At 40.7% G+C, this 17,090-nt stretch overlaps 3 protein-coding genes across 4 annotated transcripts in view; 2 read left to right on the forward strand and 1 right to left on the reverse strand.

The window, feature by feature from the left end:
* The window catches only part of abhd5a (abhydrolase domain containing 5, lysophosphatidic acid acyltransferase a), a 19,838-nt gene extending 2,758 nt beyond the window's left edge, over window positions 1-17,080 (reverse strand). The window contains exons 1-7 of the mRNA XM_026184708.1: window positions 16,965-17,080; window positions 15,756-15,836; window positions 12,403-12,488; window positions 6,676-7,051; window positions 2,561-2,715; window positions 1,889-2,000; window positions 1,534-1,720 (exon numbers count right to left, since the gene is read on the reverse strand). Of these exons, the coding sequence (XP_026040493.1) occupies window positions 1,534-1,720; window positions 1,889-2,000; window positions 2,561-2,715; window positions 6,676-7,051; window positions 12,403-12,488; window positions 15,756-15,836; window positions 16,965-17,065 (1,098 nt within the window). The 5' untranslated portion in view covers window positions 17,066-17,080. The remainder of the gene's footprint in view (window positions 1-1,533; window positions 1,721-1,888; window positions 2,001-2,560; window positions 2,716-6,675; window positions 7,052-12,402; window positions 12,489-15,755; window positions 15,837-16,964) is intronic.
* LOC113032057 (uncharacterized) lies at window positions 7,943-10,029 on the forward strand. 2 transcript variants are annotated; one of them, XM_026184709.1, is made up of 3 exons: window positions 7,943-8,176; window positions 8,419-9,823; window positions 9,890-10,029. In XM_026184709.1, the coding sequence occupies exon 2, from the start codon at window positions 8,737-8,739 to the stop codon at window positions 9,817-9,819; it is 1,083 nt and encodes a 360-aa protein (XP_026040494.1). In that variant the 5' UTR covers window positions 7,943-8,176; window positions 8,419-8,736; the 3' UTR covers window positions 9,820-9,823; window positions 9,890-10,029. The 2 variants fall into 2 exon arrangements, with proteins under 2 accessions (XP_026040494.1, XP_026040495.1); XM_026184710.1 differs by having other exon boundaries at window positions 8,419-9,815; window positions 9,882-10,029.
* ano10a (anoctamin 10a) overlaps window positions 16,491-17,090 on the forward strand; it is a 39,933-nt gene continuing 39,333 nt past the window's right edge. Inside the window, exon 1 of the mRNA XM_026184704.1 lies at window positions 16,491-16,660. The gene's annotated coding sequence lies outside the window, so the exon portion shown is untranslated. The remainder of the gene's footprint in view (window positions 16,661-17,090) is intronic.

The raw sequence follows: 17,090 nt of genomic DNA on the forward strand, positions 1-17,090 counted from the left end.
TTATCCACAAATGGCAAAATCATTGAATGGTAAACCTTAACAATGGTGAACCTTAATATAAGTGGCTGGCCAACCAGAATTACCCCAAGAGCATAGCAACGACTCATCCAAGAGGTCACAAAAGACCCCAGAACAATATCCCAAGACCTGCAGGCCTCACTTGGCTCAGTTAAGGACAGTGTTCATGACTCCACCATAAGAGAGTCAGCCCAGCCGACATGGCTAAGTTCCAAAACAAAAACCAGTACTGATCCCAAAGACCTCTGGTGCAAAAAGTAACACTGAAGTGTTCATGACCTCAAGCTGAAGCACACTTGGGTTCTGCAGCAGGACAATGATGCAAAACACGCGAGCAAGTCCATCTCTGAATGGCTTAAGACAAACAAAAATGAAGAGATTGGAGTGGCTTGGTCAAACTCCTGATATGAATCTGATTGAGATGCTGCGGCATGACCTTAAAGGTGGTTCATGCTCAAAAACCCTCCGGTGTGGCTGAATTACAACAATTCTGCGACAACTGGGGGAGAGTCTTTTACAGCTCTGCAAAGATGAGTGGGTCAGAATTCCTTCAAACAACTGATTCCAGTTGTTGCTGCTAAGCGTGGCCCAACCAGTTATTAGGTTTAGAAGGAAATCACTTTTTCACACAGAGCCATGTAAGTTTTATTTACACAAACACCTAGAAACTGCATTTTGTGTTTACTTGTGTCATCTTTGTCCAATATTTAAATTTGACGATCTCAAAAACTTAAGTATAACAAACATACGTAATGAACTGGTCCTGATGTTTCTAAACAAGAAAACAAAGAAATTGAGATTCTGGGTTCATCCAGTTCTCACAAGCAGGCAGCAGCAGGGAGAATGTCATGGTTTGATCCAGGAGTTGGAACTGTGTCACGACCACTTTTGTCCATATTTCAGGATGTCAGTGGGGCAGGTTAAACTCTTAATATATGTCAGACCACATCTGAGGAGGCAGAGGAGTCATTTCAGAGCCGATTGGCCTAAAGCATCAAGGACCTAAAGTATCAAGCTGTGTGTCTGAGGTAAAAAGTATTATTTTACCATTTGTATATACAGATTACCAGTTCACTTTGAGCTACAGAACAGTTGTTGTCCAATGCAGTTGGTTGGATCTGTGCAGTTGGATCTGAAAACTCAAGCTCGATACAAAATAAATAAATCTTAGCAATAAAGCAGGTTTTGAGGAAGTGTGAAGAAATTAGTTACAAGTTTAGAAAGTCTATAAAAATGTCATCACACTGATGATCTGGAACCCAAATTCAGAAAGACAGTTGGATTTTTGTTTGAAGCCTGAACCATGAAATAACTGCCAGGAAATTCGCTTTAAAAATTTGTTTTCAAAACTGTTTTTGGCAATTTATTCCTTAAAAATGTATTGTGAAATTTACGTTTTTCGAGGGAAGGGGGGAGAAAAAAAACAACAAAAAAAAAAAACAAACAAACAAAAAACAAAACAAAAACCACCCTTTGAAGGGATATCAATCCATTCATCTACACACACAAACTTACTATGATGTCCACATGAGAGCGTGGCCTCATCCTTTTGAGGGTGATGCCCGAGATGCAGTCTATGCTGGAGCGGGAGCCATAAATGATGGTGATGGGGATATCAGACTGCAGCTGGTCAATCCTCTGCAACATTGGCCTCTTGGCCCAGCCACATGGCGCAGTCATATTCTTAAAAGCAGTTTCCCCACTGTGACAAGACAAGGAAAAGATAATCAATGAGCACATGACAGAAAATGGATATGACAAAACATAATACTAGGTAGTAAAACGTGGATGAGAGCAGAAAAGGTGATGAAGAAATTGCTTCCATGGCCATTTTAGAGACAAGTGGCATTAATAAAAGAGAAAGACAGACCTGGGGCTTTGCACGTTCAGGTGGTAGATGTAATCTGGCACAGTGTTGTCAGTGAACACGAGGGAGAACTTTTTCTTGAAGTCGGGTCTTAGTGTTTGCACCAGAGTGGGACCTGCAGGGGACCAGGGAAGAGACAGAGGTGTCAAACACAAGCATGTAGCCATTAATAGATGAGGAGTACTCATTACATTTTACATGATTAGTCACACTGGGGAGAGCCCAGGTTTTGGCTTAAATTCCTTTCAAAGTCAAAGCAAAAACCACGAAAACTCTACTGAATGACATTGTGCTCGTCACATCACTTGCTTTAACAAGCAGTTCCTAGTTTTCTGGGTGTGCAAAGAGAACATTAGCTGTGATACTGCAATATTAAACTAATATAAAACCATCCCCCCAGTTTCATACTGCATACATTTTCACTTATTGTCTCCAGACAATAAGTGAAAATCTTCACCCATTATATTGCATCCTCTCATTTCCATTCTTCTCATTTAAGAAAAAGAAATTTCACGTGCTCATCATCTCCATTCCTGATACTTTTGTTGTAGCTTTGCTTTTCCCCAATATTTTGGTGTGCCACAGCATGGACACATTTCCCTGGGATTATTAAGCTAGTCCGGTTGTGGGTTTGCTTTTAGCACTGTGGTACTTTGTTGTCTTTTAGCACCTTACCCAGTGGTCCTACCAGTCGCAGGCCAGCCAGGGGGTTGAAAGGACTGAACATGGCACCAAGAGCTTTGATCCACACAGGGATGGGCCGGTCTGGTTCTGTTGTCTCCGGTTGATCAGGTAAACCCCAGGGCTCAACCAGGACAATGTGCTTTACTCTGTAACCCAGACAACAAACACAACAAAAATAAAAGTTAACCTGCTCTTTTAGTTATAAATTGTTTACAGACCTACAACTAAAGGACAAAAACGTTAAAAAGGCCAGAATGAAGAGTGCCAGAGCGAACATAGACAAAGACCACGACTTCTGGAATAATGTTCTTTGGACAGATCCAGAGTCTAAAATTGAATTCTTTGGACACCAGAACAGTAGACATGTTTGGCGTAAACCAAATACTACCTTCCAAGAAAAGAACCTCATACCAACTCAAGCATGGAGGTGGCAGTATCCTAGTTTGGGGATGCTTTGCTGCAGCAGGACCTGGCCAGCTCACTATCATAAAATCCATCACGAATTCTACTGCGTATCAGAGGGTGCTTGAAGAACATGTGAAACCATCTGTTAATGAGGGAAATTCTTTTGTCATACACATGCTCAATGCAGCAAGAGAGACAGAGGAACAGAAGAATAAGATATACAACATATACAATAGAATACTAGTATACAGTAATGACCCAAAGCATACCAGCAAATCCACCAAGGACTGGCTAAAAACTAAGAAGTGGAGAGTCCTGGAATGGTCAAGTCAAAGCCCTAATCTCAACCCCATTGAGATGCTGTGGGGTGACTTGAAACAGGCTGTACATGCAAGAAACATCTCACAGCTGAAGGAATTCTGCATTGAGGAGTGGGGCAAACCTTCTGATCGATGTCAGAGACTGGTAAAAGGCTACAAAAACCGTCTCGCTGGTTATATCAGCCAAAGGGGGCAACACTAGTTATTAGGGGGTAGGGTGTCCTTTTTTCTCCATTGAAATAAACATTTTTGTTCATATCTTTTTTGATGTTTCACAAAATGTTCATTTTTGTTGTTTAATTGCAATCACTTTCTTTTCCAGTAATACATAAAATCATGATTGGAAATTATTATGAACAGTTCACATATCAAAGGGCTGATTATTTAATGGGGTGTCCTAATTTTCCTCACATGACTAAGCATTCAGTATCCTGGTGCATGCATTATTTTTTTGTTTTAACAGAGATGTATGTCACATTCACATCTTTTCATCAAGAAAGTAAATACATCCCCCCAAATATAACTTTTCTGGCACAGCATTTTGTTTTGTTTTTGTATTTTTTTACAATTAAATAATGGTGATCCATTCTATTTTTGCTTATTTCTGCCATATATACACACACCGTTACATTGAATGTACATTTTAAACAATTCTCAGATAATGACAGAGTATGAACGGTGGACCAAAAACTTTCAGATGGCTCTAAATGCCCAGTTTCACAGTTTTATTTTTGACTTTTGAGGTCACCAAGATCAGATATTGCTAATATGAAAACTTACACAGCCCTTGTAAGGTGGAGTCTATCAGAAGAAAACTGGCTTTAAGGAAGCAGGAAGGGAGCGAAAATGCATTTCAGACATGATGATGGCCGTTTTTAGTGCTGCAGAAATATGAACAAAACCAGCTATGGCTGACAGTATAACAGGTCGCAATCAAGCTAGGCCAAGGGTCAGCAACCTTTAACACCCAAAGAGCCATTTGGACCCGGTTTCCATGCAAAAGAAAATACTGGGAGCCGCAAATACTTTTTGACATCTAAAATGAAGATAACACTGTTTATATTGTTTCTTACTTTTATGCTATGTGTGAACAACTAAGGTGTGTTGCTTATGAAATTCATGAAGTGCTACAGAGAAAATTACATTTTATTTCTGTAATTAACACATTTTTAACTCTTAAATATAACAAAAGGAAAGACACCCAGCTGAACGAAAATGATCCATGTAGCAAACAAAAACTGTTGTGAGCCGCCCCTTTTCTACGTAGCTGACGGCTGGTAACTGTGCAGGGGCGGATCTAGCAAAGTTTAGCCAGGGGGGCCGATAGGGCATTAATAGGGAAAAGGGGGCACAAAGACATCATTTTCTTTCTTATTCTCATTTAAAATGTCTAGCTTTTAATAAATAATTATCCGAATTTTACACCCAAAGTTTTAATCTGATGTAAAATGTATAGAAGTCCATTACTGTATATAATAACTATTAAGTCTAATATACCCTAGTAAGCTATAGTACTTTTTCCTTTGGGAAGATACCATCTGTGCAGTCTGCAATTCTGTTGAAGAAAGATGTTGAATCTATTTAATTATTCTTGAAAAATAATTTATTTCTGTGCATTTCTTTCACACTGCAGCAAATTGAAGTTGTTTACATCAATTAAGCATCATGAGGTGGAGGGTGGTTCCCCTTTTTTTTTTTGCTGGGAGTTTGCAACCTTATTAGTTAGGTTGCTTACTCTTTAAAATACCAGAATAGGGAGGATGGAGTAGGTTTAAGTTCATTAGATTAATCATTATTGCTGAACTATGAAATATTTTGGGTGCAGTGTATTTTTTTTATTTTTTAACATACAGGTCTAACAGAATAGCTTTAGTGTTTTGGTTTATTTTTTTTTGTTTTTTTTTTTTAATTGAGTATGAACTTATACAAAACCAGCAAGATATTAAAAAAAAAAAAAAAAACAAACACTATCATATCGGTATCGGCAGATATCCAAATTTATGATATTGGTATCGGACATAAAGTGGTATCGTGCCATCTCTAATAAGGACTAAAGAGCTGCAGGTTGCCGACCCCTGAGCTAGGCTGATATTTACATGACACCATGAAGCAGTTTACTTTCATTTTCATAATCAACTGGAAGCTAAACTGACAGGTGATTATAAGCCATTTAAATCTGACATGTCATGGTCTTAATGGACTCTGTACTGGTACAGAGAGCACATTGTTGTGGTTCCCAATACGAATGAAGTTCAAGGAGGAGGGGTGGGTGGGGGGGGCAGTGAGCACAGATTGGGGACGCATGTGCCTGATCACGAGCATCTGAAGTTATAACTTAAAACCATTTGGAACGCTAAGATAACAATAAGAAGACAGGAAGCGGGAATTTTCAGTGTTACTGATGAAGAGGGGTGATAAGGGATTGAGGACATTTTATCAGGCGCCGCTTAGGGAGAGCCGGGTGAATGCTGGAAGCTCCGAGCTGGAGCTGCGGCAGGAGGAGATGGTTCAGGAGAGATAGAGTCTAGTGGGAGGAGAGAGCGTTTTGGAGGACACTGCTGTTATCACAGGCTGCCAGCACCTAAAGGCACACCGCTACAACTGTATCCTCTACTCATGCTGGCATGTTTTGCTACAATCATGTTAACAGCAAAAGGGCAGAATCATTATTCATAACAGTGTTCACTGCAGACTCTGCTTTTTTTCTCCTCCTAGGCAAGTTCCACTTCATTTGTTCCATTTACAGCAGTGATGAAAGGATTATTCAAAGGTATATTATTCTGGTTTTATAGAGCAATCAACACTCTGCCGACTTGCTCATTGGAGCTCTCAGCTGTAACACATGGCTTTCTTTAGCTGATCTGACCAACAAGCTGCTCTTGGGGACAGAAAATGAGACATTATGACACAAACTTGTTTGATGTGTTGATAAATCAGTTTTCTTGTGTCCACTGACACACTCCACTGTATTTTCCATAACAGTCCCTGACAGTATCTGCCTGCTGTTTGCTGTGAGGCAGCAGGTGTAAAGAGGCCCAAACACTTCTGCAGACCAACATTCACACACCACCCTCAAAAGGCAGGATAGAAATAATAGTTAGAGATGATATGCAAAGATTATCACAATATTAACTCTGTCCGTTTCAGCCACTCTTGCAGATGACAGGAGCTGCTAGCCAACAGTGGACATTAGAAAAGATGAGCTCCTATATGGAGTGCCTAAAACACTCGCATCATTATAATAATAAGAGACTAAAACCTGACTTTAGCTTATGCTACAGTTCTGATCCTGACATTTTACACAAACCTGCCACCTTTCTGTATCAGACAGTGTGGGTCATGATACAGTAAGATATGAGAAATCCCATTGTCTGCACCCACCTGCCTGGGTATTTAATTGAGTATGACACAGCGAGGTATCCTCCCAGATTGTGACCAAGAAGTATCATAGACTCCAGACCCACGCTGGCCCGCCACTGTTCTATGGACTCGACAAACTGATCCTCTGCTTCTGCTGCATCTGTTGAGAACACAGGCCTGCTGCTCTGGCCAAAACCCAGTAAGTCCAGTGCAAAGACAGGCCGATGCTGGGAGAGATCATCCAGATTCTGAGCCCACAGGCCCACCCCGCCGCCAAAGCCATGCAGCAGAACTAAGGGAGTTTTATCTTTAACATGGTCATTGCAAAACATCAGGGTCCACAGAAGATTGTCGTTGGAGATGGGAACAAACACTTTAGTAAATTCAGTGCTGACATCTGAAAAGAAAAGCACAAGATTACTTTTAAGTACAAGAACATTATGATGGGTCAAATATTCCATTTCACATTAATCTAAATAACATCTCTTTTTTGATACTACTGAATCAATCAGGTGTCGTCACCAAAAGTGACATTCTCTACAAAAGGGTTTAAAAAAAAAAAACAAACAAAAAACAAACAAACAAACAAAAAAACACAACAACACCACACACAAACACGGCAACAAGCTCAAACAAGAGCAATGCGATTTCTCACACTTACTGGTTCATTAATAACATCCTGCAGGCACAGTTGGGTTAAAGTCATTCATAGAAAACAGCCCCTGAACTTCTTGATTTTTCAAAGCTGTAATCATCAATCACTTTATTTATAAGTTCCTAGTCTACTGTGGTTAATGTTCTCTACTTGTTGTCACGACATTTTCTGGAAGACCGACATCTAATATTCCTTTAAATTTTGAGCAACGAAAGTCATGAGTTACTTTTTCCCTGAGCTGTTTGTAGTCTTCGATAAGACACATACTTTACAAGTGATCTCAGACACATTTTGTAATTAGCATGAAACACGCTAAGGCCCAACGCATCTGCTCAGTTTATTATTATTTTATGTCAACGATTGCATTTTTGAGGACTTAAAGATGCTAAAAAAAAAAACCTCATGTACATTTTCACCAGATCTAACACGTGCAAAATTTCTTATTTTATTGGTTTGTAAATGGCCTGTATTTGTATAGCGCTTTACACGTCCCTAAGGACCCCAAAGCGCGTTACACATTCAGTCATCCACACACAGTCACACACTGGTGATGGCAGCTACATTGTAGCCACAGCCACCCTGGGGGGCACTGACAGAGGCGAGGCTGCTGGACACTGGCGCCACCGGGCCCTCTGACCACCACCAGTAGGCAACGGGTGAAGTTTCTCATGTACAGAGTAGGAAATGGTTCAATAATGCCACCTATGGTAGTACTACCAGCATGCGGTTTGAGTTACATGAATGAAATTTGGTACACACATACGTAAAGAGAGAGAAAATTCAGGTTACATATAGTGAATAAATAAGGAAATGTTAATCTCTGCGTCATTCCACACTGAAATTTCAATTGTAGGGGATCATTTGGAGGTGAATTGTGTAGGACACGGGGAGACAGAAGAATCTCCCCATGAGTTTTCAGTGTGCATAGAAATTGAGGAGGCTGAACTGGAAGCCTGCCTGGGTCGTTGTTTTTGTTTATTTGAGGGTCTGCTGGAAGTTTGTGAAAACGACCACCTTGATATGTGGGAGCCTTCTCGGGCAGCGATTTTTTTGTTAAACCGGTGGCAGGCTGTGCAACATGGAGAAAGCTTTGACATAATGTCATAAAGGTGATTTCTTGGTTTTAGATTTATTAGTACGGGATGCTTGAGGGTGTGTTGCTGTAAAGTATATAAGGGACGCGCAGCGCCGTTAATGGGTTTAAAATAAATGAAAAAACACTAATCCGAGAAAAAAGGGGGAGGTAGGGATGTACTTATGTCAGCATAAGATTAAATTCAACAGAAGCAAGGCATCCCACATGCACACAACACGCAGCAGGAGTAGCAAAGATAATTCAGAAAACAGCACATATAGTGAGGGAACACCCACTGAAAGTGCTTACTACACACAGTGTAGTGGCCTATGTGAACTCACAGGCATTCACAATGACTCCACTGACGCAACAAAGGTTCAGCAAAATTTTAGAGGCGCCAAATCTGATATTCACACATGAAGGAATAAATATGGCAGACCTAATGGGGTCAGGAGAACCACATGACTGTATTAAGAAAGCCCAGGTTGAAGGAAAAATCGAGGGACAACAGTCGGCCCAGAGAGCTGAAGTGATAGCCCTAACTCGAGCCCTGAGGTTGGCTAAAAACATGAGAGTGAACATCTACACTGACTCAGCATATGCGTTTGGAGCAGCTCATGTGGAACTGGCTCAGTGGAAGAGAGCCGGGTTCAGAACGGCCACTAATGCACCCATCTGTCACAAAAAGGCCCTGGAGGATCCAGACGAGGTAAGTATTATAAAATGCAAAGGCCACTCACAAGCAGACAGTATGGTGGCAAGAGGAAATCAGAAAGCTGACGAAGCCGCAAAGGAAGCAGCGGGCTACAAAGGACAGAGACAACTGGTGCAGGTAACCCCAGAAGAGGAGGTTAGCACTAACAGCATGGAAGAAGTTAGACAGGCTCAGGAGGAGACATCCCCAGAGGAAAAGGGGGTGTGGGAAAACAAAGGAGCCTGGCAAGATGGCGGTTTGTGGAGGGGGCCAGATGGGCGTCCCGCTTTAACGGCCAAAATGGCGGAACAAAAGGTGAATGAGGCTCATGGGCTTGGTCACGTGGGAGTGAAACAGATGGAGAGAAATTTGTGCCGATGGTGGCATCCTGATTTGAGAAGGATGATACTGGAAAAGGCCAGAACGTGCCTAATTTGTGGGGCACACAACCCAAAGCCAGCAGTAAAACCTGAAGCTGGTAAGGTTCTCATGCCAGGAAGGCCAGGAGAAGAGGTCGTGATTGATTATACCGACATGATTGATACAGGCCCAGGTGGGGTGAGGTATTTGTTGGTGTGTGTGGATGTTTTGACTGGATGGCCCGAAGCATGGGCGACCAAATGTGAAGACGCGAAAAGCGTGATTAAGTGCTTAATCATTACATTCCAAGGCATGGGTTTCCCAAGAGAATTAGATCAGACAATGGTACTCACTTCAAGAATAAAGATTTGCAAGAGGTAGAGAGGATGTTGGGAATGCAACATAAGTTCGGGACGGTCTTTCATCCTCAATCTCAAGGAAAGGTAGAGAGGATGAACCTAAATTTGAAAAACAAGTTGGCTAAAATTTGTGCAGACAGGGCTAAATTGGGTCGCAGCCCTGCCCATTGCTTTGATGACCATAAGATGTTTATGATGATGTTAACTTTGTATTTCAGGTGCAGTTATAACTATTTTATACATATTGCATTTTGTGCTTTAAAAGGAGTTGTGGCTCAAATTTGTCTCTGGAGGGTCACGAGCCTTTGGCTAGCGCTATGATTAGCCAATCTACTGTGAGGATAATATGAGTTCATGAAGGATTGCACACGCTTACAGACACAGAGTTAAGAAACACACATGACAGTATTGATTCCAGGCAAAAGGCCTTAAATTCATTTAGCTTTTAACTGAACTTAAAGAAGGACCAAAGAGGAAGGAAAGCATATATTTTGGTTAAGTCTGATAAACTAGAATTAGGAGGTATTGTTACATTAAAGGGAGCAAAATGAAATAAAAAGGCTATACCAAAACAGGTGAGAACATAGGAAATGTGAGGTTTTAAAATGAAGATAGTGTTAACACATAGGAGTTGTTTCAAGGCAGCATTTAGCTATGATGAAATGTATACAGGAGTAATTGCTTATATGCTTAAACTTAATTGATTGAAGTGGTTGTTTTCTTTTGGAGTAGATTAACTTGCAGCAGCGACAACTTGTGCACAGGATGTTGATGATCAGATAAGGGAAAATAGAGCGAGCAACTGGACGTGAAACCAGCGCTTAAAAGAATTTTAAAGTGATGAGTAACGTTGAAGAGTATACATAAATATAAGTCAATAAGTTAAGAAGATAATTAGGATCAGGCTTTTGATTAAAGAGTCCCAGATAGGATAAGTTAGGGAGATGCAGGAAAGGTGTTTTGTTTCCTTTGCAGAAGATCTCGGCGACCACAGGAGGGGCGAGGATCCTGGAGATCTCGAGGTTCGAGACCACCAGAGAAGGGTCTGCGTGAGGACACAATGTATTGTGACCTCTGGTGTTCCAGAGGTCAAAAGGGGGAGTGTCGAGGAGGGAAATTATTTTACTGCTATTGTTAAATAATTGTCATTGCATTAATAATATAATCTGCAGCATGGATATTGCATTCCAAGGTTTAAACAGTGTCTCTTTCAGAAAGACTGAGTTGCAGGCTGACAGGAAGTTGTATGCAGAAAGAAGCAGGAAGTTATTTTGAGCCGCAGGCTAAGACGAGGCTTTAACAATGTAACAGATAGCTTTATCATTTTATATTAAGGTTTTAGTAGAGGTTCTTGATTAAAACATTTATTTAGTAGAAGACATACACATAGTCTCAGTGAGCTTCTGGTCTGGTAAAAGGTCAGAAGTGCAACAGGTGAATTGAGAAAGAGCATTTGAGGACGAGACACAGACAGTAGGTGAAGAGGTGACACAAAGAGCATGTGAGGTCAACACACACACACACACACACACGTTAAATTAGATTTATTTAGAGGAGAGGTTAGTTATGTTTGGCTGTAACTGCAAAATTGTCTTGGTAAAAGAGGAACCGTTTCTTGTTGTCTCGACAAGAAAGAGGAACAATTCATTTTAAGATAAGAACGGAAAGTACCAAGCCATGAAAATAGGAGATGATTTTCTGGGTGAAAAGTCATGATGATGTTGATCTGATCTATGTATAAAATGTGTCTGTGACGTATGAAGGGGCGTCAGTAAACAAACCCTGATGCTATAAAATATCTGTTCATGCTTTGATTAAGTCGAAGACTACTTCCTGTCTGCGTACAGAGTTCTCTTCCCACGCGTGTATTCATTAAAATCATCGTTTGACTTCACCCGGCCGGATCGGTGTGGTTATTCTTCGATCACCTCTTGTACCCTTCCTCAATATTGAATCTTAACAAAGCCCACTGACCCAAACCCAACAGGAAGTCCGCCATTTTGAATTGAAGGTGACATTTTGGCGACTTCCTGGCATTATACTGTTGCAAACTCCTCCAAGGATCAACTTCATATTTGGTCAGTCTAAACTACAGACCTGGGCCATATTAAATTGCAACACTTTTGAGCTTTCTTCAAAGGGCGTGGCCGTGGTACCACGGCAAATTTCAACCAGTCGCCATGAAAATATAGTTTCCTCTTATTTACACATACATCGTCCAATCTGGACCAAACTTCCCACGTTTCATAAGGCTCCGCCCCTGAAAACATTTCTCCTGTCATATTTGATGGTGGTCATTGCACCACCTAGTGGGAACAAGAAATGTCATGTTATGCACTTTGGGCTACAGTTTTAAGGTGACTGACCGCAGCAACCTCAAATTTGCCAAAGAAAGTCTTAAGGTGTTGGTCATCGCTGCTTGCAGATTTAATTCATATTTACAAAAAGTTATTTGATTTCTAGCCAATACAGGTTTTGTTTAGCAAAACAGGTTGTGTTTGAGTGAGTGACCACAGGTGGGTGAGTTTTTACTTTTGCACACTGTACAAAAAGTGTATGTTTTAAATAAAAAAAAATAAAAAAATTACACTGGGTTTATCCTTACACTGCAGCATCTTCTCCTCTGAAGCTTGCAGATGGCTCTTTGAAGTTGGACACCACGATGGCAGCCAGTTGGGAATCCAGCACCACCTACGTACACAAAAGCACAACAGTATGAATATGAATGGTTTGCCTTATATTAATATTTCAAACGTTCATCATTATAATAATGATTCATCATCATGCTGCTTTGGGGTACTCACAGTCGTAGGGCTAAGATTCATAACACAAACCTGCACCACAGAACATTGACTCCTAGCTAACCAGACTCTTACTGTATGGTCCTCACTTAACTCATTTCTCATCTTTCTACCGCTTGGACTGCGTTTTGCAACACGCTAAACAATCAGGGTTACTAACAGGTTAAGCAAGCAAAAAACAGGCTTGATACACAAAATTACCATCAGAATTTATCACAGATGCTTTGAAAAATGTAGTGGTTTAAAGGTGTGAACATACACCATAAGGCTATAGTCTTATGGTGTATGTTTTTGTTGGAGTTTCCAGAGTGCAAAATCTGGGTAAAAAATAAATGATCCAAATATGATTTGATAACAAATTGCAAAATGCAAAATTGTGCAAACAATTTCATGCAGAAAAACAAATATACACCATATTTTTCAACTGATAAGGTTTCTACATTTGCTGTTAGGAGTGTTAATTTAGTTTTGCATTGCCAGGGAGAGATCGCTTTGTCATTTAGTTCTTCATGGAGTCCTCACACTGAATGTTTAGATTGTTCCGTGTTGGTATTTTAATGTAACAGAGCAGTCCTTAATATGAAGCATCCATGAAGCTTTATGCTTTAGGAACCAATACGTTGTATTAATGCTTCTCTGTATGACTTTATCAGTCTCCCATACTGTTGAGAGAAAATTCTGACCCAATGCCGTTTGTGAGGTATTTATTTAAGCACAGATCTCTTAAGATACCCAAAGGGATTTGTTTCTTTTTTCAGATGAATGGAATAACATTGATGGAGAGGTAAAAGCCTACATCTTTCCACTTTGGGGTTTTTTGTGTGATTTTTTTTAAATTGTAATTTTGAGCATTTTGTGGTTTTTGGTACTCTGGAAAACTGTAAATAATGAGCAGAAGCAATGTTAAATTGATGTTGATAAATCTGAGATATTTCTGTAAACATTCACATGCATGACTTCTGCACAGATTCATGTGGACACACTGTTAGTTAACAAGTCCCATTGTTCCTGAAGTCATGTGGTTTGTTCAGATACAACGTTGCAAACCCAACACACGCTGCAATGTTCTTTTTTAATGAAAAGGTTTTTTCATTCCTAATTCATGGCAACGTGTTATGGCAGGCCTTCTACTAGAAGGCATAACTAAACTACAGAAGGGTGTGACTTAAGAGTAAGGAGACACCTAAAGGTTTTTGGCTGAATGTCTAAACAGCTGTGTTTATTGTAAAAGTGTCATATCTCATGACCTCTCCATTAGCTGCTCTGTGTGGGAAAGCAACTTCTTACTTCACAGCTGGCTCTGAAATAAGCTCTTCTGCTTTCCTCCACTGGCCCAGTGTGGTCTTGAGGGAAAAGCATAACAGAGCACAAAGCTGTGACACAAAAATTTAGTTTCTTTGCTTTCTTTTGTCTTTAGGCAAGTCAACCCCCCCCCCCCAAAAACAAAACAAAACCCCAAAACAAAAACCAACCATAACAACAAAATGTTCTTCTGTGACATGCAAACCTCATGTAGCAACACGCAGAGACATCAAAAGAGGAAACAAACGGCTGTCGTCACACTACACTTGACTCAATGTTCTCCTTCCCTGACATCGGTCACATTAGTTTCTTTAACAAGGCCTTCTTTACAGAGTCTAACCATAGACATCTTGTTCACTTAGTAATTATCAAAACATTCATATCGAATTTCCCAGAGGAACCCACCCGAGGGATTAATAAAGTTCTATCTTATCTTATCTCCAACTGTTTTGATAAAGGACTATTTGTCCTTTTCACTAGCTACAGCTGTTTTGATAAAGGGCAACTTAAATTGTTTGTCTGTGTGTCTGTAAGGTTTTCGGCTGCTAAGTGGATAGAACACCTGAATATGTCACCTTGAATTCTGAGACATCGATACAGGACGTGATTGATGCGATTTTAATCAGTCCCTTTCACATGTTTCAACATTTACCTAAGCCTACTTCTAATAATTCTTACAATTAAACAAATGTGTGACACACACACACACACACACACACACACACACACACACACACACACACACACACACACACACACACACACACACGATTTTTCTGTCTATTTTCTAAGTGAGCAGCAGCAGCGCAGCCTCAAAACAAAGCAGCCTCAAAATTAGCTTTAAATTGATCAAGTATGGCATTGGCCTTGGTGTGAATCTGTGCTGCCTGAGTGGTCCTCTGTTTTAAATAAGTCAGTACTGCAAGAGAACTCACATAAAGTCCTTTCCAACATGTGGCAGACATAATGAAGCAGCCTCATTACTGTGTTGTTTAGGCACAACTAGAGTCACAGACTTAAAAATCAGCCTAATTTAACTGCTCTGATCATCTCCCCCCCCATGAAGGTTTTACTGTTTGGGGAGCTCATTGGTCATTTTGCTCATTTTAAGACTGTCCTCCACCCCCCATGGCTGTCGTTTTCTTTTTCAAATCATTACACATGATGCTTGGGCAGCAAGGAAGGTCCTGAAGGTTCAATCCAAAACTAGTTGTACTTAATTATTTTTTAAACATAAAAGCACATTTACGCTATATGCGCATGTGTTTCTCATCTGGGCTGCTGTTGGGGTTTTCTCTGCATTATTGTAGGGTCTTCACCTTATAATGCAGAACACCTCAAGGAGATGGCTGTGATTTGTGAACTGCACTTTCACTTTTAACCCACTCTAAATGCCTTTTACAAGTCTGGAAACGTCAATTTCAATGCCTTTTGAACAGGTTTTTGTTAATCGGGGTGGTGCTGCTCATTTATATTGCTTTGCACTGATAAGCAACCATTTAGTCTCAGCCTGTTAACATACATGTGTTGGACTCAATTGTTGGAGACGCAATTACTTGATAAACCCGTGAGCTTGCCAGGGTTATCAAAACGCAGGAGACACCCTGTGTGTTATTGTGAAAGGTAAGTTAAAGAGTCACAAAAGTTTACGTTTAGTTCTCCCTTTGCTTACGTTCTATTACTCTACTAAGTCTCATGAAAATCACCCAGCTGAAAGGAAACTGGACCTGCACAGTGACACATACAAACTAACAAAGTGAGGCTACAATAATGAAAGCTAATGTCTGAGTGGAGGTGGATATTTGTGTAAAAGAGTGTCACACCTGTGTCTGTGTGTGGATGCTCATAACATTACCTTATTGTTTTATCCACATAGCCCCACACACTCCTGGCCAGACTGGGAACACCAACAGTAGACAGCATTCTATGAATGACCCTGGAGATATAATAAAAGAGTAAGCGCGTGAGGGCAAAGGACAGGGACTGGCCGATGACAACGCGTGACAGCAAAACTATCATCTCCATTATTTAAATTATCAAGCATTTACTATAACACTTAAAAAGTTTATGGTTTTATCAAGGTTTTGTGCATTTCCAGAGGGCTTTTTATGCACATGAATATAAAAATATTCGCGCCACTGCAAAACTCTTGTTTAAAACCGGTGTTCTGACAAACCATCCTAGTTTGGCAAAACGTTCTACCGTAACTCTGCTGTCACAGAGTAATTCCAACACCAACTTAACTTTGCCCATCAGAGTATGCTTATAGGTCATATTCATACAGCCAGGATGGTTTGCCACTTCATTTTACCCATTAAAGTATCTTGTAGGTAACATTCACTCTGACGGGTAAAATTAAGTGCCAAACATGCATGGTTTGGCACTTAATTTTACCCGTCAGTATGTTTGTAGCTGTTATTAACAAAGGTAGGATGGTTCGCCACTGAATTTTAACTGTTTAAGTATGCTTGCAGGTGAAATTCACAAAGGTAGGATGGTTTGGCAGTTAATTTTACCCGTCAGAGTATTTTTGTAGCTAATATTTACAAAGGTAGGACGGTTCGCTACTTAATTTCGTGTTGTGCGCATGCACAGAAACAACGGGTAGGATGGTTTGCGAGGTAGGATGGATTCTAAGAACACCTGTTTTCCAATTTGCTCTACCATCTCTGAGGTAAAACAAACATGGCAGTCCAGCGGCTTTGCAATAAGAGCGTTATTTTACTTCTGTGGACCACCGACAATACCTTCAAAGCACCGGTGAGTTTTTCAACGACCTTCTGCAGTCTTCGAGCACTCTCATTTAGTACGGGCCACTTTACAAGAAGGCAGCAATTAACTAATGAGGTTGGGGGGGGGGGCAGGTTTACCTTGACCCAAGTGGTGCCTCTCTCTGACAGCCTGTCTAACTTTCGACAACAACACTCGGGCATTTTTCAGGAAAAGGTGCACAGTGTCGCTGTTCCAATAACACTTAGTGTCTGTTAAATAATAAAGGAACATTACCGTGGATAGACATACTCTGACAGGCCGGGGAATGTGATAGGTTAATAGAAATACTCACCCTCTGTTCTCGATCACCGCTTGCTCAGCCATAGCGCGACAGTCCCCGAGACGCTTCTCACAGTCACGTGGCTCTGACGTAGCTGCCGAGCTTGTGTGCATTTCATTTATAGCGTCAGTTGACTGA

This window comes from Astatotilapia calliptera, chromosome 11, assembly GCF_900246225.1.
Source record: "Astatotilapia calliptera chromosome 11, fAstCal1.2, whole genome shotgun sequence".
In the NCBI taxonomy this organism is placed as follows: domain Eukaryota; kingdom Metazoa; phylum Chordata; class Actinopteri; order Cichliformes; family Cichlidae; genus Astatotilapia; species Astatotilapia calliptera.